The sequence below is a fragment of the Benincasa hispida genome, chromosome 3, assembly GCF_027475165.1.
Source record: "Benincasa hispida cultivar pf3 chromosome 3, pf3_genome.v1.1, whole genome shotgun sequence".
Taxonomy (NCBI): domain Eukaryota; kingdom Viridiplantae; phylum Streptophyta; class Magnoliopsida; order Cucurbitales; family Cucurbitaceae; genus Benincasa; species Benincasa hispida.
In genome coordinates, this window is record NC_143480.1 from 710,605 (window position 1) to 735,191 (window position 24,587).

At 36.4% G+C, this 24,587-nt stretch overlaps 1 protein-coding gene and 2 pseudogenes across 2 annotated transcripts; 2 read left to right on the forward strand and 1 right to left on the reverse strand.

Annotated features, from left to right (window-relative positions):
• Positions 1-8,731: 8,731 nt before the first annotated feature.
• On the forward strand, positions 8,732-10,447 carry LOC120069780 (pentatricopeptide repeat-containing protein At5g66520 pseudogene; annotated as a pseudogene). The gene has a single exon (XR_016528208.1). The product of XR_016528208.1 is annotated as a pentatricopeptide repeat-containing protein At5g66520 pseudogene (transcript).
• A 767-nt stretch (positions 10,448-11,214) lies between these two features.
• On the forward strand, positions 11,215-12,789 carry FKBP13 (FK506-binding protein 13). Its single transcript, XM_039021594.2, has 5 exons — positions 11,215-11,836; positions 12,002-12,094; positions 12,185-12,245; positions 12,325-12,393; positions 12,488-12,789. Exons 1-5 carry the CDS (start codon positions 11,480-11,482, stop codon positions 12,550-12,552), a joined length of 645 nt encoding a protein of 214 aa, XP_038877522.1. The 5' UTR covers positions 11,215-11,479; the 3' UTR covers positions 12,553-12,789.
• Positions 12,790-14,001: 1,212 nt separating this feature from the next.
• LOC150036935 (serine/threonine-protein phosphatase 7 long form homolog) lies at positions 14,002-15,490 on the reverse strand (annotated as a pseudogene).
• Positions 15,491-24,587: the final 9,097 nt, after the last annotated feature.

A 24,587-nucleotide genomic window follows, 5' to 3' on the forward strand; every position in this document is an offset into this window, starting at 1 on the left:
TACATCAAAATACTATCAGGAATCCCGATATGCGGACAACTCTTCTCTAACTGCCAGAATCGCACCCAGGAGGTGCTCAAGGTTTCGTAACCCTTTTGTTCAAAATTTAGAACATCCCTCCATCTTCTTGCATTGAAGGCTGAAGGGAAGAATCTATTCATAAACCTATCAACCAACTGCTCCTATGCGTTAATTTCGTCTGGCTCTAACGACTGAGCCCACCACTTTACTTCATCCTGCAGTGTGTACGGGAACAGATATAGTCTAATCCCTTCTTGAGTTACACCAGGCCTGGAGAATGTGTTGCACATGCCTACAAAACTTGTCAAATGTGTGTGTAGGTCTTCTCTTTGCAATCCTCCGAATTGACCCACATTCTGAATCATCTGCAGCATAATAGGTCTTATCTCAAAGCTTACATTTTCCTCAACCATGGGTCTTGAAATTCCTGGTGAAAATTTATAAAAATCCGGCGTCGCATAATCCCTCATAGGAATGTTGTGCTCAGCAGCAAGAAAAACTGGATCTTGCGTTGGCCAATTCTCCATTTGATTTCCTGCGGGTGCCACATTCTCATTAGCCATGCTTCTTCACCAATTAATTCGGCCCTGATGAACTCTTGCGCGAATAATACACTTGATCTCTGGGTCCACTTAGAATTTCTGAATTACTCCAGTACTCATAAGCCGTCAAACTGCTCTCCGCATTGAACAATCAGTACAAAGATATTTGTCCTGCATATATCACAAACATATTCAACACTACCCATTAACCAATCCTCGGCAACGGTGCCATAAACTTGTTGGAACATATAGATGATATGCTATACAATGCACGTAAGATACAAGTCCAATGATATATAATGATGACCTGACTTTATTTAATTTATGCGATACTACTTCTAGATATGCGTGAATAATGAATGTTCTTGTAGTATGTTGTGCATTGTCACGAGTTTCCTTACGTTGGAACCAAGTATAATTCCACTGCAAGTTTCTCAGTGTGATTCGAGGTAGAACACAGGGATTGTTTGAGGTTATTGCGTTATATTTGTGATACATGCGACCGGGGGTTTCTCAATTTATAAAAGGTTGTGTGTACAGGTATCTAAAAATGCGATAAAGTAAAGTAATGTGATAATAAAGTAAATGGCGATAAAGTAAACCTAAGCTAAGATGATACAAGATATAGGTTATATGATACAAGATATCGAGGTTGAGACTGACTGTGAAGATTATACAAAGATCGTGTAATGCGGTGGCAAGTCTTATGTGTGAAGCAGAAAGAGAAAGGATAACTAATATAAATATCGTAAGTTCCTTAATTGCGTTAAAGACATAAGTGTGGTTCCGCTTTTCCCTTGGTGTACACTTCTCGGTGATCGGCTGCGTTCCCACATCTATGTGGTGAAACAGGGACGAACATAATGAACGCAAGGTTGCTTCCATCTCTGGAAGTACTTCTCGCTAAATAACGCATTCTTCTAACCTTCTCTCGATAGATCAGAATGGCATCTTCACTTCTGCTCTCAAAGGTGAAGATGTCGTCTAGCATGCCTTAGCTAAACACATTTATCTCTTTAGAACAGATGAAGTTACTCGTTTAATTCATATTAATCACCAAGGGATTAAGAAAACTTCATGAAGAAAGCCATAAATGGAGGAACGAAAGTAGACAGAAAAGTGGAGATGGAAACGATCAAGACATTCAATAATACTATTTAGCGTCTGATACATGATTTATGAATGAAGAGATTAAGAAGTTGAAATACAATTGATGAATAGAGTTAGAAACAAATAAAAATAGGCGCCAACGTCTTGGCGCCGATCTAGATGGAGATTTTGCTTGTCGGTGTATGGATCGTGTGGAAGGATGAGCTTCCCTCTCAGGTTTGCTCAACCGGTAGCAGGGATCTAAGCACAGAGCTTCACGGCGAGGATTTGTAAGAATCGCACTGAGACTCACCTCTCGGCCTTGTCTCTTTTCTTCCCAGATTTCCTCCGATCAGCACCCAGCTCAGCTTCTCTCTCAATAGCCTCGTATCAATTTCCCCCGTATCAAGTATATCTTTTTGTGAATTCTATAGGGGCATTTATAGGTGAAAATCATTGACTCTTGACTTGTGGACCCCACTTATTGTTATAGAAATTTCGAAAATGGTGGAATAAATATTCCTTCTGTTATGCAATCAGACCATCAAATATGCACAACGGTTAGTTGTACACGTGTCGCAATCCTCTGCATTTGCGTTGCTCATTTGCATTTTTCGATCATGTGTCCTCATGTAGTGTTGTTTTTATTACCGCATGCGGTTGAAGTTCAGCTTTGGATCAACTGTCGCATTGCGCCGTCAATGCGTAGATCATCTCTTCATTATTGGTTGACGGACGCAATGCAATGGAGATGCGTTGTTCAGTTCGTCTTGAGCCTTGATCGCAAGCGGTGACTTGGTTTCCTACAAAACAGACTTGAAATATCTTTTTTTACCATCTTGATGGTGTTAGTGAGTGTATTTGCGATGAGTTATAATTATTGTATTTCTTAGCTAATTCTCATACAATTGACGCATATTTACTCTCTTTTGACCGCAATATCTGAATAAGGCAGCATAAATAACTTATATTTCTACAAGTTATCATCGACAATGGCAGAGATGGAGATAAAGATAAATCTCCTTATGAAAGTGGTAAAAGAGCAAGATCATGAAATCGCTGCTTTAAGAGATGAAATACAGGCTCGAAAAACTATTGAGTCGAGTCAATCTCCAATTACGAAAGTTAATGACAAAGGAAAGACTGTCTTGCAGGAAGACCAGCCGCAATAATCTACCTCTGTCACCAACCTATCAATTCAACAGTTGCAGGATATGATTGCAAACACCATAAGGGCTCAGTACGAAAGACCATCACAGTCCTTCTTTATGTACTCCAAGCCATATACCAAGAGAATTGACAACCTGAGAATGCCAGTTGGGTATCAACCTCCAAAGTTCCAGCAGTTCGATGGAAAGGGCAATCCAAAACAACATGTTGCACATTTCATTAAAACATGCAAAAATGTATGAATCAGAGGAGACCAGCTAGTCAAGTAGTTTGTCCGTAATTTAAAAGAAAATGCTTTCGATTGGTATACTGATTTGGAGCCAGAAGTGATTGACAGTTGGGAACAGCTAGAAAGGGAGTTCCTGAACCGCTTTTACAGTACAAGGCGCACTGTTAGCATGACAGAGCTGACGAACACCAAATAGTGGAAGGGAGAGATAGTCATCGATTACAACAACCGATGGAGAGCATTGAGTCTGGATTGCAAAGATAGATTCACTGAATTATCTATAGTGGAAATGTGCACTCAAGGCATGCACTAGGAGCTTCTCTACATCCTACAAGGGATAAAACCTCGTACATTTGAGGAGTTGGCAACACGCGTTCATGATATGGAGCTGAGCATCGCCAACAGAGGAATTAAAGATTTCATAGTCCCTAAAGGGAGAAAATACAAAAATGAAGCCAAGGGCACTGAAAAGATCGTGGATAGTGCCATAAAAGAATCTATGGTCGTTCATGTGAGCTCGCTGAAATTTTTCTCCAAAGGAAAATAAACAAAATTTGAAAGAAGGCACCATGAGGGCGAGAAGCATTGCCCAACTCTTAAAGAAAGACAGAAGAAGATTTATCCATTCCCTGACTCTGATGTGGCAGATATGTTGGAGCAACTACTAGAGAAGTAACTTATTCAACTGCCAAAATGCAAGCAGCCGGAACAAGCAAGAAAAGTAGATGATCCTAACTACTGCAAGTATCATCAGGATGTTAGTCACCCAGTTGAAAGGTGTTTCGTGCTGAAGGAACGAATTCTGGAGTTGGCTCGTGAAAAGAAGATTGAGCTAGATTTGGATGAAGTAGCTCAGACAAATCACACTATAGTAGCGGCGACTTCAAGTGTTCCAACACTATATGTTCCCATGCTCAAAGACAAAGCCTGATCCAGTTCGGAGCCTTCAAGTCTATAGTTGTTTGGTTCCAACTAGAGATTCAAATAGAAAATTCCAAAAAGAAAGATGAGCTCGTTGAAGATGACAACGAAGGGTGGATAGTTGGGACTCATCGAAAAAGAAGACAACCGAACTACACCCAAAAAAAGTCGCGTTCCTATCGAAGTTATAGAAGAAGGAACAAGACTCATAAAAATAAAGGCAAAAGGATGACATGGAAGCCTAAGCCTGCTAAGAAAGAAGACAAGGACTTCCCTCAATTCCGACGACCGGTAACTTTGGCAGAATTTCTCCCAATAAGCTTTCTCAATAATCATCCAGAGAAAGTATCAGAATTTATTGCATGTCACACTGTTGGCATAGTGGAAGTCGACAACAATCATATAACTATCGAAGAAGTCAATGACTCGGAAGAAATGAAGCAAAGAACTTCTGTCTTCGATCGTATTAAGCCTTCAAGTGCTCGATCTTCAGTCTTTCAAAGATCGAGTATGGCCACAGTAGGAGAAGAAGACCAATGTCCAACAACTACTTCTACTCGAACTTCAGCCTTCAAAAGACTAAGTATATCCACATCAACGAAGAGTCAACCTTCAGCATCTGCTTTTGATCATCTCAAGATAACAAGCGATCAACATAAAGGAAGGATGAAAATCTTGAAGGCGACGTCATTCCATGAAGAAAACAACAGCGAAAAGATTCACAGTCGTGTCCCTTCACGCATGAAAAGAAAATTTTTTATTGACATAAGTACAGAAGGTTTCTTGATAGTGAAGCCAAAACTCATCATATTGACGAATCCTACATATGAAGAGGATGATCAAAACCATGATGAAATAAGAACTTCTGAAGTTTAAATGAAGAAGCTCCTCATCGTAAGAGCCTAAACTGCATGATGCTCCTGGCCCGCATGAGCTTAAAATGTGAATGGCCCCCTCCTCAAAAAAAAAATCTTTGTACGAACTACGTCACGACTTGATCTCTATCATTATAAAGGGTATGTAGGCAACTTAGAGAAATTTAAGTTCAGTCGCGCATAAGAAAAAAACATTCTTTTTTAACTACATTATGACTTGATCCCTATCATTATGAAGGGTACGTAGGCAGCTTGAAAGAAACTTCAAGTTCAGTCCAGTTAAAAAAAAAATCCTTGAACTACGTCATGATTTGATCCCTTTCTTTAAGGGTATGAAGGCAACCTAAAGAAATTTAAGTTTAATCCATTAGAAAATGTACCACAACCACCTAAGTATGATACTACAAGATTGATGTTGATCATCCTCATTAAAGAAGAACACCCAATATTGAAGATGTTCATCCCTATTGGGGGCAACACAACAGATTGAAGAAGTTCATCCTTCGAAAGGAGCTAGCATGGTAAATAAAAGGCACACACTTGGAATGCACTTTGTTTCCTCTTCGAAATCAAACTTGGATGCTCTTCCACCTTCAAGTTCAAAGGTTTCATCGATATTTCATCTTCATGCTCAAGTCTAGAGGCTTTGCAATGCCATCTTCATGCTCAAAGTCGTGAAGTCGAGCCTAATGCGAAGATTCATTGATGCTTCGTCAAACTCAAGTGTGGAGGATTCGCCGATGCTTCAAGCTCAAGTGCAGAGGATTTGTCGATGCTTCGTCAAGCTCAAATGCGGAGGATTCGTCGATATTTCAAACACAAGTGCAGAGGATTTGTCAATGCTTTGTCAGACTCAAATGTGTAGGATTTGCTAATGCCTTGTCAAACTCAAACGCGAAAGTCTCGTCGATGTTTCTCCATCTTCAAGTTTAGAGGCTCCATCGATGCTGATCCATCTTCAAGTTCATGGTCAGTGTGCATGGCTCGGCTCCATCTTCAATGACTACAAAATCATGACGTAGCTTCGCTTCATCTCTGAAGTCTGGTGTGGTTCGCTTCATCTTCAAAGTCGTGGCATGGCTTCATATCATCTTCAAACTGATGGCACAGCTTCGCTTCATCTCCAAAATGTTGGCGCAGTTTCGCTTTATCTCTAAAGTCTGGCATGGTTCGTTTCATCTCCAAAGTTGTGGTGTGGCTTCGCTTCATCTTCAAACTGATGGCGCGACTTCGCTTCATCTCCAAATTCATGGTGCGATTTCATTTCCTCTCCAAAATGTTGGTGCGGCTTCGCTTCATCTCCAAATTCGTGGCGTGGCTTCATTTCATCTCCAAACTGATGGTGCAGTTTCACTTCATCTCCAAACTGATGAAGTGACTTCACTCTATCTCCAAAATCGTGGTGTGGCTTTGTTTCATCTCCAAACTGATGACGCGGTTTCACTTCATCTCCAAACTGATGGCCCGACTTCACTCTATCTCCAAAGTCATGGTACGATTTCGTTTCCTCTCTAAAATGTTGGTACAACCTCATCTCTTCTCCAAAATGTTGGTTTAGCTTTGCTTCCTCTCCAAAAATGTTGGTGTGGTTTCACCTCATATGCGAGGACAACTCTGGCCCGTCTGGCTCCACCTCATATGCAAGGACAACTCTGGTCCATCCGGCTCTGCCTTATATGCGAGATGTACTTCGACCGAATTGACTCCGCTCAAAAGCTTGATGGCATATTCTTCCCATCTTCAAAGTTTGATGGCATATCTGCCTCATTTTCAATACTCGATGACATATTTCCCTTATCTTCAAATTTTGATCAAGGAGTAACATAATAAGGTAGACCTTTCTGGGATCCTCCCTAGGGTGATCGAATGGGAGAGTTGTAAGCCTTTGCAGGGCCCCTCCCATGACGATCAGGATGCACGAACGGTGCTACAAGGCAGACCTTTCCAGGATCCTCCCTAGGATGATCGAATGGGAGAGTTGTAAGCATTCACGAAGCCCCTCCCATGACGATCAGGAAGCACGAACAGCGCTACAAGATAGATGGTGATCGAATGAGGGGGTTGTAAGCCTTTGCGGGGTCCCCCATGACAATTAAGAAGTACGAACACGAGCACGAACAGGGATACAATAGACAGACTATGCCAAGGTCGTCTTTATGTGCACCAAAGAATCGATCATGCGGCCGGACATTTCTACAAATAAAAAAAAAAAAACTTGTTACGAAACAAAGCTTATGAGAGGAGAAACTCACCCTTTAAGATTACTGATGAGTCGGTGAGATTAAAAAAATTATTTTATTGTGCTCTTTTGGTTGCGTTGTAACTCCTACAAAAAAAATAGTAAAGGGGCAAATTAGTAAAAAAATAATTAAAAAAAAGAGAGAGAGAAAAAAAAAGAAAACAAAAAATCTTCTGAAAAAAAAAAAAGAAGAAATAGAAAAAAAAAACATGGGGAAAAAAGGGTTGAAAAAAAAAGCAAACAGAAAAGAAAAAGAAAGCAAAAAAAAAACCTTGCTAAAAGGAAAAAAAGAAGGAAAAATAAAGAAAGAAAACAAATTAAAAAAAAAACAAAAGAAAAAAACGTTGAAAGAAGAGGAAGATGAGAGAAAGGAAAGTTAGAAGAAGTGGAGGGGATGCAGATAATGGAGGGACTTGGGGTGAGGTTTCCTAGATTCCATAACAAATTAGGAAATTCAAATTAAATAAAAAATTGATTTAAAATATTAGATTCTTATTAGATTTTCTAATTTGATTCTATCCTAATTTCAAATTAAAATAAAAAAAATAAATTAAACAAATTTTCTATCTAATTTGATTTTATTAGATTTTGTACTCAGATTTATCCTCAACTAAGATTTGGACGTATTTTAAATTTTATTCAAAATCAAATTTAAATTGTGGATACAATCACAAATTAAAATTTGGTCATATTCCAAATTTTATTTAAAATCAAATGGTTCAAATTAAATTGTAAAAAAAATCTCAAATTAAAGTTTGGGCATATTCCAAATTTTATCCCAAATCTAAATCACCATACTTTTATCCTCAAGCCAAATTACCAAGGATAAAATCTTAAATTAAAATTTGGGCATCTTCCAAATTTTATATCAAATTTAGGTTCTTATAATTTAAGTTATCACGCCTAACTTTGGAGTTCTTATGATTGAGCACTGAAAAAGAAGGTGCATCTTGTTGGTATAGGTAGTAACTTTCAATTCTTTTAGGTCTTTCTTAACCATACTTTTATGTCCTCAGAATACCTTTAATTCAGATGTGATACCGATTCATTCATGTACCCCTCCTAAATTCGGGTCGTTACAGAACCACATTCAAATCAACACCAACTCAAGTCCAACTTCTAATCCTCCATGAAATCAACAAGTCCAAAGGTCGATCATCAACAAGCCCAAAGGTCAATCATCTCTAAGAAGATCAACCAGCGATCATCTAAGAAGATCAACAAGCTCAAAGGCCAATCATCAAAGAATATCAACAAGCCCAAAGGCCGATCATCCAAAAATATCATCAAACCAGACTATAATTTATTTTAAGAGTATCGAAATATTATGTATTAGAGATTGTAATCACTTTTCACAAAATTAATATAAATACAAAGTTCAAGTTCCACGAAATAAATTTTTCTTGAAATCTCATGCGAAAGGTAGAAGATGGAAGGTTAGGCAGAAGATGGAAGATTTATTGGAGATTTATGCTATAATTGCAGAATTTAAAAGAAGATATTTGTTCGAGCACTTCTATGAAAAAATCTTCAAATTCCTATTTTTAAAAACTTTGTAATTAATTATAAGGTGGGGACTAAAAAACAATTTGATTCTAATTTTTGTGTAATTAAGAAGTTTATTTGGACATTTTAGGGAAAAACAAGAAAAATAGATATAATTGAAATATGAAGTCATTCTTTGGGGCGTCTAAGCTTGGAACTGGCGGTTGCCAAATTCGCCATTCCCCATATGGTAGAAGGACGAGACCGAGACGACGCAAGTTATGCTCGTTAATCTCTCATGTCACTTGCTCAAACCTGCTTGCCGTCAATTTGCTTTATCCGCCAAAGGCTTCAACTCTTGGGCTTTACGTATTCGAAATGCTCCCTCCCTTCATAAAGCACTTGCTATCTACTCCCAGATGCACCGCCAATCTGTTCCCCACGATAGTTTCTCCATTCTATTCATGCTCAAAGCCTGCGCTCGTTCCAACAATGTCTCCGTTCTCCACCATCTTCATGCTCATATTACTAAACTTGGTTTCACTGCTCATGTCTTTGTCGCGACATCTCTACTCTATGCATACGTCCTTCACTCCATTCAACTTGCTTGCTTGGTGTTCGATGAAATGCCCCACAAAAGCACTGTTACCTGGAACACTATGATTTTGCGGTATTCCAAGACAGGGGATGTAGACGCAGCTCGCCAGCTGTTTGATCAAATGCCGTCAAGGGACTTGGCATCTTGGTCCTCCATGATTACTGCCTACGTTAACAATCGCAATTACAGGGCTGGTTTGCTTATTTTCCAAGATATGATAGTTAATGGTATAAGTCCTGATCAGATCGCGATAGGATCAATCTTAAATGGGTGTGCTCATATGGGCTCTTTAGGATTGTTGGCTGGAAAATCAGTTCATGGTTTTGTGGTCAAGAATAGGTGGGAACTCAACCTGCAACTTGGTACAGTTTTGGTTGATATGTACGCCAAGTGTGGATTTTTGAAGTATGCTTGCCAGATATTTCATTTTATGTCTGAAAAGAATGTTAGGACTTGGACTGCTCTGATATGTGGGATGGCCCAGCATGGCTACGGCAAGGAAGCATTGCTTTTATTTGAGACAATGAGACGTGAAGGTGTGGAACCGAATGAATTGACTTTCACTGGGGTTTTAAGTGCATGTGTTCATGCAGGGTTTGTTGAAGAAGGCCGCAAATACTTTAACATGATTGAAGAATATGGCTTAGAAATAAGGATTCAACATTATGGTTGCATGGTTGATCTGTTGGGCAGGTCGGGATTGTTGGAGGAAGCTTATGGGGTTATTAAGAGTATGCGACTCGAACCTAATGTAATTGTGTGGAGCTCTCTTTTGTCAGCCTGTAAGCAACATAAAAGATTTGACATGGCCGAGAGAGTTATTGAGCAGATATTGAAAAAAACAGAACCCGAGAATCATGGTGGAATTTACTCTCTTATATCTGATTTGTATGTTCTGGAGGAGAAGTGGGATGATGCAGAAAAGATAAGGAATTTACTAAACCAAAATGTGCGGAAGGTTAGGGCTTATAGCCTTATCAGAAGTGGATTATAGTTGGCTGTACTTGCACCATTCTTCTTTTCGAATTAGAATGGTAATTGATAATGGTCAGGTTTATAAATTATTTTCGCTGGTGCTTTCTAATCTGCTTCCTTGCAAATTATTCTGAGGAACAATTGTAAAGGAAATTAATAGATAAACAGGTCTTGTATCTTATTGTTTCCATCCTTGACATAGGATGGTGACTCTTTGGGTTCACCTTTTTCAGATTAAATTTCCTATTCAAGCTTCATGAACTCTTACACCGTAATAAATAAACACTAGATTTCATCTCAAAATCAATTGAAAATGAATAGGCATGTATCTTATTTTTTGTTTTTTGTGGGATCCTCAAACAGAAATAAATGTTTAGTTTGCAACGCTGCATAGATTCTCAAATGCCAGCCCTAGACAATTTTACTTGGTCAAGAGAGCGTCTCCTTATTTTGTGTGCGGACATCAAATACTACACAACCTCAGGGATGATTGTTGGCTGATGGTTAGTGCTATGTGGGCGCGCTTACTTTTCTGATCATGGCTTGATCTGCTGCTCGCTTGCCCATTCGAGATTTTTGGTGGAACCAGAGCGGCCCCCACCCCACCAACACCACATTGTCTGTTCTGTTTGATCGATCATTTTTTCTATATAGCATACATTGGCTTGTTATACTTGTATTGTATTTATATGGTCACTGGTTAATTTGGCCAAATGATTTAAATTTGATGTCCCTCAAGATCCCGAGCCAGGTTAATAAGCTCATTGCGTGTGCCATGCTCTATCTGCTGGAAGTAAATAAAAGCTATGGAATCACAGGGAAAACAGAAAAAGAAGAACAAGAACCACAACAAGAAGAAACGCTAAACTAAGCATAAACTACTTCAAAAGATACCAAAACAATCTGATTTGCTGTGGGAGATCTATAATTTCATTATTTCATAATTATACCTGCTTTGTTTAGCTTCACTTGCAGGTATGAACGGCAGTTCTCATCTTTATTTTGATTATGAGAGTTCTTGACCGAAAAGATTGTGAAAATAAATCCGGTTAGATGTTGCTATTTTAGATATATTCAGAACTACAGATTGTAGTTGGGCTGGGCTCTAAACAATATTACCACAAACTATTAAAAGTCGGCTCAAAATGGTCCAAGGTTGGGGGATAACAAAGCAGGCCCGCCTTATGGTACGTCGCCCAATGTCATGCTGCCCACAGTGAATGCCATTAGCTTCTATCCATCTCAACGCAATAAGGCAAATCAGCGGTGTGCAGGTGGAAGCTAATCCTGTTTTGTTTGATCTTCTTCTGAGAGTAGAAACTAGTTTCGTTGGTTATGAGCTCGGTGACAATTTCAGTTGGGGCCGCCACACCCAGAACGCTCAGCTCCAACAACATATCACCTGATAAATGTCAAACAACGAAACAAGTCTCCAAATTTAACCACATCCGTACCCCAAAAATCTCCGTTTCTCATCAAGAACTGGAAGTGAAGGAGAAACCAGCTTCATTTGGCAGAAGAGAAGCAATTGGTTGTGGGTTCCTGCTCGGCCTTGCCAACGTTCTCCTACAGCCACTGCCTGCAGCTGCTGAAGCCACACCATGTGAATTCACAACAGCTCCGTCGGGCCTTGCATTCTGCGATAAAGTTATTGGGACAGGCCCTGAGGCTGAGAAAGGACAGCTAATCAAGGTATTCCTTCAATCACTTTTACCCCTTTATTCTCTACCATAGATTCAAGGATTTGAAACTAGACTTAATATATCTGCAAATAATGTGAAGAGTGCGCGCATATATAATTGATGTTGTATTGTGGTATTGTATACCCATGTGAAGTGACAAATTGGTTATCGGTAGGCACATTATGTTGGAAAATTAGAGAGCGGAAAGGTGTTTGACAGCAGCTACAATCGGGGGAAACCGTTAACCTTTCGAGTTGGGGTTGGTGAGGTATATATAATGTATATTATATATGTACTTTTAAAGAAACATGAGAAGGAGCTATTAATTGATGAAAGTAAAGTAAAAATAAATGTACAGGTTATAAAAGGTTGGGATGAAGGTATTCTTGGGGGCGAAGGAGTTCCAGCGATGCTTCCGGGTACGTTTTCCACGTAGACTGAAGAATGGAAATTGGAATGGTGTTAATTAACATATACTTGGTTTTCTGATTTGTGAAGGAGGGAAGCGGGTGCTAAAGCTTCCTCCAAAACTTGGGTATGGCGCAAGAGGTGCTGGATGCAAAGGAGGTTCAATTACTTTATAATCTTAACTCATTTTGTAGTTGGGCTCTGGGAAATGAGTTTTGAGTTCACTCTGGTTTTTGTTTGATTGCTGATGCAGGATCATGTGTCATTCCTCCTAACTCAGTTCTCTTATTTGATGTGGAGTTCATTGGGAAGGCATGACATCAAAAACTTCTAAGGGTTCTTTACTTGTCATTATGTTTGCACTCTCATCTCTCATTCCTCCTTCCTACTTCCATTTTCTCATCTTTTGGCCCTCTACAAATCCCTCTCCATCACTGATCATTCCCTTTTTCTTTTATTTCTTTTTTTTTTAAAAAAAAAAAAAACTTCTAGTACTCATACATATCTTTGAGATAATTATAATTATAATCAATTAAGTTTCTCTGCTTTTCATCATTATTAGAATTAATTTAAAATTTCTCATGATTATTTTAAATTGATTATTGTGAGATAATTCTTACTCTACCACTAGTATATTGCACGATGATTGACGGGAACCGATATGGAAAAAGATGTATAAATATCCTCTCTGAACTCCTGTATTACCTTTGATGAGATAATTCTTCCACCACCGGCAGGGAAGAGGAAGAGACGACGATTGAAAGTAATGAATGATCTTAGATATAACAAAAGCTAGTCAATCAAGTGGGTTGGTGGACTGTCGTTTCTCAACTGTGGTGAGAGAGATAGGGTAGCAACAAGATAGGTGCGTCAATAAAGAAGGGTCACCAACGAATAAGGAGACGGCAAAAATCAGAAGGAAGAATAGAAGAATGAGGAAATCTCTACCATATATAAAACGGCCAAAATGAGGAGAATTTTTACCTTTCTATTTTGCCCCTGGTTCTTAAATATATGCCAAATATAAGGAAAATTTATCCCGATGACTTAAGAAAAGTCTTTATGATTGATGACCCAATATGAAATCTAATCTTTTGATTAGATCACATCCCACTATCACTTATCACTTTTCGACTATTTATTGGGACGACTATATTTATGGTAGTCCTAACGCAATTGCAATTTACTTTTTCCCATAGAATTAGTAACAACAAAAATGAGATTGCCATAGGGCTAGGGACACATGAATATTCCTAAACCAATAAGTCCTAACAAATTGAAAAATTGTGATCCAATTATGATCCTAACAAACTGTGATGTTTGACGTAAGCAAAATGTTAGATTTTCATACTTTTGTGAGGGGAAAAATTAGGATAATATTGTAGTTTTTGAAACTATTTATAAAAATATGGTTGTTTCAAAACAATTTAGAAAAATATTGTGTTTTTTTTTTTTTTTAATTTAGTGTGTCGAGTGTTGTAAACTCGACAAAGGATGTCGAGTCTTCAAAATTTGACAAGCCTAAGTCGAATTTTGAAGACTCGACTTCCATCCATTTTTTTATTTTCCATTTTATTATTTTAATATTACACCTTCCTTTGTTATTATTTTTTATCACCATCTTCTTAACTTAACTCTAAAGAATATCATATAAAAGAATATCTCATTCACGTTTTCTTCCATAATTTAAAAATAATAAAGTATAAATTAAAATATTCATATTAATACAACTATTATCTCATTTATATAAAAATAATTAAAAAAAAATCAATGTGTCCCACAAGACGGATGTCGTCGATTTCGAGCTGGTTGTTGTCGTCGACTTCAAACTTAAGGTTGCTCTAGTTCCTCTTGATGTTGCTCTGGTACCTCTACAGACGTTTCATAATATAAATATTCATTATGCTCTTCACGACCCCGACCATGTCAATGCACGTATGAAGACAATGGACCAGCCTCTGAATCATAATATCCTGAACCAAATGCTAGCATCATCATCATCGGACTAACATAATCAGTTTGGCTCTGTGTCTGCATCATAGGGGGCAATTCTTCTACATTGTAGGCAACCTCATCGAACTCATCTTCTTCTTCTCGAACAGATCCTCTACGTCTAGGAGCTGGTGGGGGAACAATAGGTATGTCGTACATATAATGTATCTCCTCCATATAGCTCTGGTTTTCACTGCATATAGCAAGAACCTGGTTTGGATCATTCGTAGCATCACGGAGTCTACTGTAGTTCGATCTCTGTGAATTATAAAACAATTAGATAATATTTAAAATAAATTTATGTTAAAAATAATTAGATAATATTCATTTATTTACCAGATGTCCCACAGCTGCTCCCGGACGAGTAATGTAGCGCCTTGTGATATTATTATACCAGTTGATGTAGTTTTGAGTGACATCTCTGTCAAACTGTTTAATAGAAACCCCCACTGCAAAAACCTTGCACGATAGTGTCATCGCATTACCAAATGTGCAACTTTTTTGTACCATCTCTAGTTTTTAAGTCAATGTCATGCAATAGGGGTTCAGTATTGCAAGGCGATGGGACATCCTGTTGAAAACCGAATTGTCTCATCACCCTGACAGGAAGATGCCACTCACCAATGTGAAAACATATAAGAGGACTTATCGTCCGCCATATGTTTTGACCATTTATACAGAAATTAGGCAAAATGTTCATAACAAGTTTGTAAAACTCCCAAATAATTTGAAACACAAAATATTGTATTGAAAAACATTAAAGACAAATACAATAAAAATCTGTATAAAATAATCAATTTGGTTCAGTATTAATGTACCTGATCAGTTGAAGCAGATCAAACATGTAATTATATTGATTGACTACATGTGTGGTTGTCCTAGTCACACAAAATTTGTCTCTCCACCTAAATTTTTAAATTGATAATTTAGATTATGAATTAACTAGATCAGTTGTATAAAAATTAAATTGAATTAAATAACATACCGAAAACCAGCCTCATCCAGCTAACTGAGCATCATTTACATGTTGTAGCTGTCGAGCCATTGATGGAAATTGGTCTCAAGCCCATAGTTGCACAAGTATCAGAGGCCCAATTATCTCACGTACTTCAGGTTTTGTTGCTTTGCACAGTTGTCTATACAACCATGTCAAACATGCTCCACCCCAAGAATACCGTCTCGCATCATTGAGGTTAGCTAACAATGGTAGGAATATCAAGTGAACAAAATGACTTGATTTGTTAGAAAACAGACTTCCACCCATCATTTGCAGTATATATGCTCGTGCACATCTCATGACAGTTTCCTCGTCTGCATCATCGACGTGTTCACGAAATTATCCCTAACCATATTAAACTTAATCTCGATCCTTGGTAGGTGGGGTTACACCGAGGTACAGTTGACAAATTTGTAAACAGTCATCATACATCACTCCAGAGACTAGCTCACCGTCAACAAGTAACCCAAACAACACTTCTATGTTCTGTAGAGTGATAGTGCACTCTTCAATGGACATATGAAATATATGTGTTTCAGGCCTCCATCTCTCGACCAATGTTGTGATGAGATGTCAATCTAACTAAATGAATCTCAATCTGGCAACTTCATAAAATCTAGATGTACGAAGTAGCGGTAGTATTCGAGGGTGAAGTGGGATAGTGCGCTGAACAACTGCCTCTCGACGTCTGCAAGATATTTCGCCAGTGTTACGATCTTGCCATACAACGATTGATCGATGAATGGATTGGTTGCACACTTGACAATGGAGCTTGTCGAGTATTCGACATTCGACATATACCAAATGTTTGTCGAGTGTTCAACATTCGACCTCTTTAGGTCGAAAGTTCAACACTCGACAAAGCTCATCTGCCAAGATTCCCTGCCTTCCCTATGGCTTTGGCTTCTCTGTATGGTCAAGTCTTCATTGGGCACTTCATGCAGATCAGAAGCTGCACAGCATGCTGGCCATGACTTTATGACCAACTTTCTCGTGGGTCGACCTATGCCTTTTTAAACCCACTCCAGATGCCATTTTACCTCTCTTCTTCGTGAATTAGAAACCCTCTCCTCCCATTTTACCTCACCGCTCCCTCTTCTTCGTTCCACAAGAATCCCTTTCCTCCCATTTTTTACTTTTCATTTCCATTTCACATTCTTCTGTTTCATACAAATTGTCTCCACACTTCTCATCACAAATTATACTCGTTTGTTAATTTACTCTACTAGATTTCTACTTTTTTAAGAATAATTATAAATTTTGTTTTTGTTCTTATATTATTATTTTTTTTTTTTTATAGTTTTTATTACTATTCGGGAAACAAATATTAAAAAAGAGGTATATGTTTATTACTATTTTTTTATAAGTTATAGATTCTAATATTATTTTATTTTTTGTAGTTGTTGTCGGATAACAAATACCAAAAAAAAAAAAAGTGAATGTTGTCACTTTGAAGGAAAAAAAGAACTACGGTCGAATTTGTGAGTTGAACTTTAATTTTTATTTATTAGTAGTTTTTTGTTTTTAATATTTGTTTATGCTAAATCTATCATTTTTATTCCTTATATTGATGTTAATAATTTTTTAATATTACGCTGAATTTAATAATATTTTAGATATATCATGTTTATGTTAGTCTATCATGTTAATATTAATTTTTTTAATATTGTTTTTTAATGGAAGATCAAGAAGTAATTTTGTTTATTTGTTGTTTGTTATATGATATCTTATATTTTAGTATTATCTTTTAGTTAACAAGTTTAGTATTTTGTTTGTTTTAAATAAAAAAAAGTTAATACTTTATTGTTTGTTTTTATATAACTGTGATGTTTATAGTTTAAAAAGTTTAGTTTATTGTTATGTTTAAAAAGTTGATGTTTGTAGTTTAAAAACTTTAGTATTATTAGTTTAATACAAAATGATTGTGATTTTTTAAATATATTTCTTATGATATTTGATTTTTTTAGTATTAAATTTGAAAAAATTTAGTTTATTGTTATGTTTAAAAAGTTGAGGTATTATATTTAAAAACTTTAGTATTATTAGTTTAATACAAAATTATTGTGATTTTTTTAATATATTTCTTATAATATTTGATTCTTTTAGTATTAAATTTGAAAAAATAGTTTAAAAAGTTTAGTTTATTGTTAGGTTTAAAAAGTTGATGTTTATAGTTTAAAAACTTTACTATTTTTAGTTTAATACAAAATTATTGTGATTTTTTTTAATATATTTCTTATGATATTTGATTCTTTTAGTATTAAATTTGAAAAATTAGTTTTAAAAAGTTTAGTTTATTGTTATGTTTAAAATGTTGATGTTTATAGTTTAAAAACTTTAGTAGTTTTAGTTTAATACAAAACTATTGTGATTTTTTAATATGTTTCTTATAATATTTGATTTTTGTAGTACTAACTTTGAAAAATTAGTTAAAAAAGTTTAATTTATTGTTATGTTTAAAAAGTTGATGTTTATAGTTTAAAAACTTTAGTATTAGTAGTTTAATACAAAATTATTGTGATTTTTTTAATATATTTCCTTTGATATTTGATTATTTTAGTATTAAATTTGAAAAAATTGTTTTGAAAAGTTTATTTTATAGTTATGTTTAAAAAGTTGATGTTTATAGTTTAGAAACTTTATTATTTTTAGTTTAATACAAAATTATTGTGATTTATTTAATATATTTCTTATGATATTTGATTTTTTTAGTATTAAATTTATTACCTTTGAAAAAATAGTTTAGTTTAATATTAACTTTATTGTGATTTTAGTATTAAATTTAGTTTTTTGTATTAACTTTGGAAAAATAGTTTAAAAAATTTAGTTTAGTTTAATATTTTATTGTGATTTTTTAAATATATTTCTTATGATATTTGATTTTTTTTTATCGTTTTTTGTTTTTATTTAAGTTTGATAATTAGTAAAACAATTAATAATGTATTGTTTGTCTTTGTTTTTTTTTCAAATGACGGACAGATGTTTGGGATTTATGTTGTTTACAAATGGTAATATGATTGATGGTATTGATGGAGTTGATTATGACCAACCACCAATTGGGGTTTTAGCATAAATGTGAATAGTGAAATTATATTTGAACAATTCATTGAAATGGTTGGGATGTCACTTAGTGAAGATATGAGAACAAATTAGTTAGAAATAATATATAGACATCCTCATCTAGAACCATCAAGATCAATAAGGTTTATGCAATTTTCTATTCCGAATGAACAAGTTATGAACTTGATGTTCTCGATCACGATGCCTCTCCCGAATTTAGTGCATTTGTATCTAAATGTAAGTAGGATAGGGTTGGATATAAACTTGAATGCACCCTTTAGTCAGTTTGAAGATCCAACTCAATGTATTAATCCTGATCCGGAATCAGTTGCATCGCCATGTGATGATAAAGATATGACAACTAACAACTAGTACAGAGATTTCAGAAAGAAACAGACGATGAATTTGAAGAGTTGGATTTTGATGGTCATGAACATGAGTTACCTTCAATACATTCAATGATTTGGATATGAATGTACTAGATAGCATTCGAGAACACGACCCAATTATAGCCCCTGTGGATGTTGATAATACCCAATTGTATAAGGGGATGATTTGTCAAGACAAAGAAATGCTACAACACGTGGTCAAATGTTTTGCTATTAAATGTCACACACCATATGAGGTTGTGGAATCGACACCGATGATTTGGGAAATTCGGTGTAAGTAATGGGAAGAAGGTTGCTAATGGAGACTTCCTGCAATAAAGAAAAATCACATGGCTTGTTCGAGATCAGTAAATATGTTGAGCAACATACATGTTTTTATTCAGAAATGAGTCAAAGTCATGTGTAGTTGGATTCATCAATGATTGCACTAGAGTTTTGTGATGTCGTAAGAGAAAAACCATCTATCAGCGTGGGACAACTACAGTCCGACATAAAATCAAAATTTGGATATCATGTTCCTTACTATAGGGTGTGGGAGGGCAAAAAAAAGTATTGGTTAAAGTGTTCAGTGACTGGAATGAGTCATAAAAATTGTTACCTAAGTGACTGTATATGGTTAAGCAGACCAATCCCGGAACACATGTAGAGTGGAGAGTGAAAGAAACGTTTACTGAAGGCCATATTATCCTAACTTCTATATTTTGGACATTTGGTCCTTGTATAGAAGCTTTTAATAAATGTTGGTCGATAATTCAGATAGATGGTACCAACTTGTATGACAAATATTGAGGAAAGTTACTGATTGCTACATCAGTTGATTCGAACGGGCATCTTCTTCCACTTGCATTCGCCTTTGCAGATGAGGAGTTTACAGACTCATAGGGATGGTTCTTAAAACACTTGAGAGAAATCCTCCATCGCATGCCCATCACCACAAGTCGCACACTTTGCGATGTTTTAACTTATTGCGTTGATTTGCCCACCTTGCAGTGTTGGGCTACTGATCATCATTCCTTGAATCAAATTCATCATTGCGGTCAGTTGGTTTTGCAATGAAACAATAGCACCGTTATTTGCGTCCAAATCTTTGAGTCTCAATCTCTAGTCGCTCTCCCTCCAGTCTTCATGATTCTTGGAGATGCGATCCAGGATATTCTTTGCCTCATCATAAATCTTGTCAAGCAGACCACCTGCTGCTGCGGCATTGGCAGCGGTCTGCGAAGCAGGATTCAAACCGTGGTAGAAAATTTCCATTTGCAGGCAATCTGGTAGCCCGTTATGTGGAAAATCTTGGACTAACCTCTTAAATCTCGCCCAGGCATCGCTAAGTGATTTATCCATATCTTGTTCAAAATTAGTGATAAGCTTTCTTCGTCTGGCATTCTCTGTAGGTGGGAAATACTTCTTCATAAACTTCTCCACCACCTGCTCCCAAGAAGTGATCTCTCCTGGTTCGAGTGAATAAGCCCATTTCCTCGCCTGATCACAGAGAGAAAATGGAAATAACGTTAGTCAAACCTCCTTAGCAAAGATGTTCGGGAACACAAAAGTATTGCAGATTTCAATAAAACTTTGAAGGTGGGCGTGCGGATCTTCGCCACGCCTTCCTCCGAATTGACCTGTAGCCTAGATCATCTGCAGCATCACCGGTTTCATTTCAAATTTACTTCCGTCTAAGGCAGGCCTCATGATTCCCGGAGAGAAATCATATAGGTTTGGCGATGCATAGTCCCTAATGGGCCTATTGCGATTGTTTGCCAACAGAATTGGATTTTCCATGACATTGTTGTTGTTTGGTGCTTCATTCCTAGGCTGCTCCGCCATTTCTTCTTTATCGAATTGTGGATGCTGTTGGCGTTCTCTCAGTCTCCTTCAAAATATTCTCTCAATCTTCGGGTCGTAGTTCGCCAGAGATTGAGAATTCTGCAAAGAATTCACAAAAATTACCATTAACAACTATTTTGTCGAAGTCCCCGGCAACGGCGCCAAAAACTTGATGCTTATTTTTATGACGTGTGGAATTATGGGTGATATGTGTGATGGATAGCATTGTGCACTCAAGTTTCTCCGGCGGAATCCAAGTGTAAATTCCTCTAAGTTTCCTGGTAAGTCCAAGGTTGAACACAGGGACTTGTAAAAATAGTTATGTTGGTAATATTTATGAAAACTTTGTGGTAACCAAGTAAATAGTAAGTGATGGGTTGTTGTTGCATTGATGAAAATAGTAATAAATGCAGCAGAGTTTGAAAAGAGTTGGTAAACGGGAAATGCGATGAATATTGAATGGGTTGAGAAGGGATTCGACTAACACTCCCTAAGATGCGTTCATGCTTTGCGATCATGCAACATGCATGCAATATTAAACCACCTCTCGGCGTAAATGCTACGGCTTCTAAAGCTAGAATGCATGCAATAAATATGCGATAAGTCTACAGGGTTTACACATAAACCTCTATTTCTATTTATGAGATGACATTCACATAAATATGCGACCACATAATATCATTCATATTCCTAGGATGCACGCGATGCAAGTTGACAAACAGAGCTTATCTCTAAGTCCATGTCTCTTGTTTATGCAAGCCTAATCTTGCTCTTTCGAGTCCAGATTCTAACCTAGCTCTCTTGAGACATTAGATTCTCTCTCGAGTAACTCTAAAGGGGTATTTTGCACAACATAAAACAAGACAATCGCAGGCAATGAACTTCCTAGGTCATGTTAGCTTAATTCCTCTCAACCCATTCAACTAGTTTAGCTATTCATGTGTATTAAGAGAGTGAGCAGATGTAGAAATAGAACTTCCATTGAATAGATATAAGATGAAGTACAGAATAACAATGCAAGTAAAGTGAAGAGCCTGAAGCAATTTCTTGCCACCAAGCGTTACACTGTTTCTACTCGTGCTCTAAAGATATTCTCGCTTTCGCGAGAGTCGGCCCACTTTCTGCTCTTACGCCCCAAGGTTCTCTCTCGAGTTGCCTTGGACGATCTCTGGCGTCACCACTCTTCTCTAGCTCCGCTGTGAAATGGTAAAGAAAACTATGCACAGAGATGCAAACTTGTAAAGGTGATGAAGTGATCGACTGCTTCACCCTTCTCTGAAGAATGCGCTGAGTATTTATAGGGCATCAAAAGTGAAAGGCGGCTTCTCTCTCCTGGTTGTACAGATGGGACAGCTTTAATTCCTGACTGATGCGCCGGATATTTGTCATCGATAAAGCTGGATGTACTTGTGACCGTTATCGACTGTCAACTTAATTTAGATCCGACTGCCGTCAGCTTTTTGTCCCATCGATCTTAATTGTCCTTTCATCCGGATGCGCCCACCATGTTGCGGTGATTTTTCTTGGGTGAATGTTTGCGAGCAAGATCAACGCAAAGTCTTGCGGTGAAGTTGTGCTCGACCGATGTATTCCTATGATCGCATTCTTTGCATTGCGTTAACGCATTATTCTGCACAAAAACATAAAGATCAACTGCTCAAATGCGTTGGACGCATGCGACCACAAAAGTATAGAATTTATGCTTAATGGACACAATTTAACATATTCTATCAACGCAATTCAACATTGTTTAAGAACTTAGCACTATGATAACGTGCATTTCTGCCCGTTATCAGCATTTTATGGCAGTTTGCTCACATTTTAACATGAACTACGAAGATTTTATTGAGAACTACTATAAATTGTCAACGTATGTTGAATGTTACTCTCCTCAATTTCAACCTGTACCGCATGAAGATTACTAGATCACATACCCTAATATGACCATTTTACATGCTGATCCATTGTTGTTGAGAAAACCTGGTAGACCAAAGAGTTCACGTTACCATAACGAGATGGATTGGACAAAACCAATCACTCGACAATGATGTGGGTTTTGTAATCAGTTAGGTCATAATTGAAGGAAGTGTCCTTCGTTACTAAGACAAGCTCTAGACAGTTAGGGATTTTTATTATTAATACTTTTTATCTTGTAAAACCATTTTAATTGTGTAGATGATACTTTTATTGTATATTTAATATTTTTATTATAATTTATAAAGTTGTACATTATTCTTTTAATTAAGTTGTACATTATTTAATTGAGAAATAAATATTTTTTTTCTTTAGATCATGGCTTTAAATCTAGGACCACGATAACTTGCAAAACAACCATAAATCCCTAAATAGTTTGAAAACCACCATATTTCCCTAATTAGTTTTCAAATTTACAATATTTCAATAAAACATCCTTTGTGAGAGGTGAGTCATCAATCACAAAACCTTCTAATATAACTTTGGATTTTTTTTTTTTTTTATGGAAATAGATTTAATAGTTAGTTATGGATTAGATTCTCACCCTTTCATGAATGGTCCCCCTCCATGGACTCATCAACATACATGCATCATTAAAATTATCAAAGGTCTAGTCAAGAGTCTTCCATATTTATCCATTATCAACCCACATTCATCATTCATTGTAGAAATAGATGCATCATATATAGGATATGATGGCATTCTCAAGCAATCCATCAATGGTCAAGAGCAACTAGTTAGATTTCATTTGGGTATCTGACTAGGATCTCAAAAAAAATATTCAACCATAAAAAAAGGAAATTCTATCAATTATTTATGTACAAAAAAATTTCAAAGTGATTTAATCAACAAAATCTTTTTAATACGTGTTGATTGCAAAGCTACAGATGAATCTGATTTCTCGACAAATTTTTGCCAGATGGCAAGCAATACTTTCTTGTTTTGACTTCAAGATTGAAGCTATAAAAGGAAGTATAAACTTCCTTTCTAATTATCTTACGAGAGAATTTATTCAAGGAAAGAGAGAAAAAGATAGTGAAAGAGAGAGAGAAGAAAATGAATGAATTCTACTTACAAGAAAGAAGAAAAGAATGACCGTGATCAAGAACAACAACAACAATCAACACCTCTGCAAATCAAAGCCTCGCACTTTCAGGCGTTTCAATTTCTCAAAGGAGAATCATCACAAGTAATGGAGGATCGAAAAGGAAAAAAATCCTCAAACAATACCGTTATCAAATAAATTTCAAATTTTGGGATCATCCATCCCTTCAAGGCTTCTGTGATGACAATAAACTCTTCTCCTATCAAAATTGAGGAGTCATCCACTCTTCCAACCACTTACATCCAAGCCATTACAAACATTAATTCTCAAAATTCACTACCCTCAAACAAAACCTTTAATTATTGACCATCTTCATCTACTTCTTACCATATTACAACTCTTGCGTTAGGATTCCTAGGTAACTCAATTCCTAAGATAATCCAAAAAACATTTCCGTCAATTTTTTATTTTATTCTAAATCATCCACAAAAAAACTCGTTTATTCTATGAATTTGGTCTTAATGATGCTATCCTACCATACCCAATTTTTGAAAGTTTTAAATATTTTTCAAATAATATTTTCTCAAATTATTTTAACCTAACTCTACACGTTTCTCAAATTATTTTCATCTGGCGTGGATCTTTTGCTAGAATTACTCAATCATAAAATCAAATGGAATCTCCCATCTTTCCCATACATACAGAATCAAATGGTGGGACAAATTCAACCCGACTGTTGCTCAAAAAAATGTGGTGGAAAAATGGTTTTCCGTCTATCCCCACAATATGAAGCAAAACCTACAAAAATAAAAGTCAACAATTCTTGACTCAGAAATCAAGACTGATGGCTGCAATAGCACAAGTATCAAATGAAGAACTCAACATATCCTTCAACAAATTTCGTTTCAATCCAATATCAGCTAAGAAGAAAATACATCCAACAATCAAGAAGAAGATGATGAAAACAAATTTCCAAATTTTATACATCACATTTACGCTCCAACTCAATCCACCGATCCAAATCAGTAGAAGACAAAATTCTCAAATTGCAGATGAAGATAAAAGTATTGTA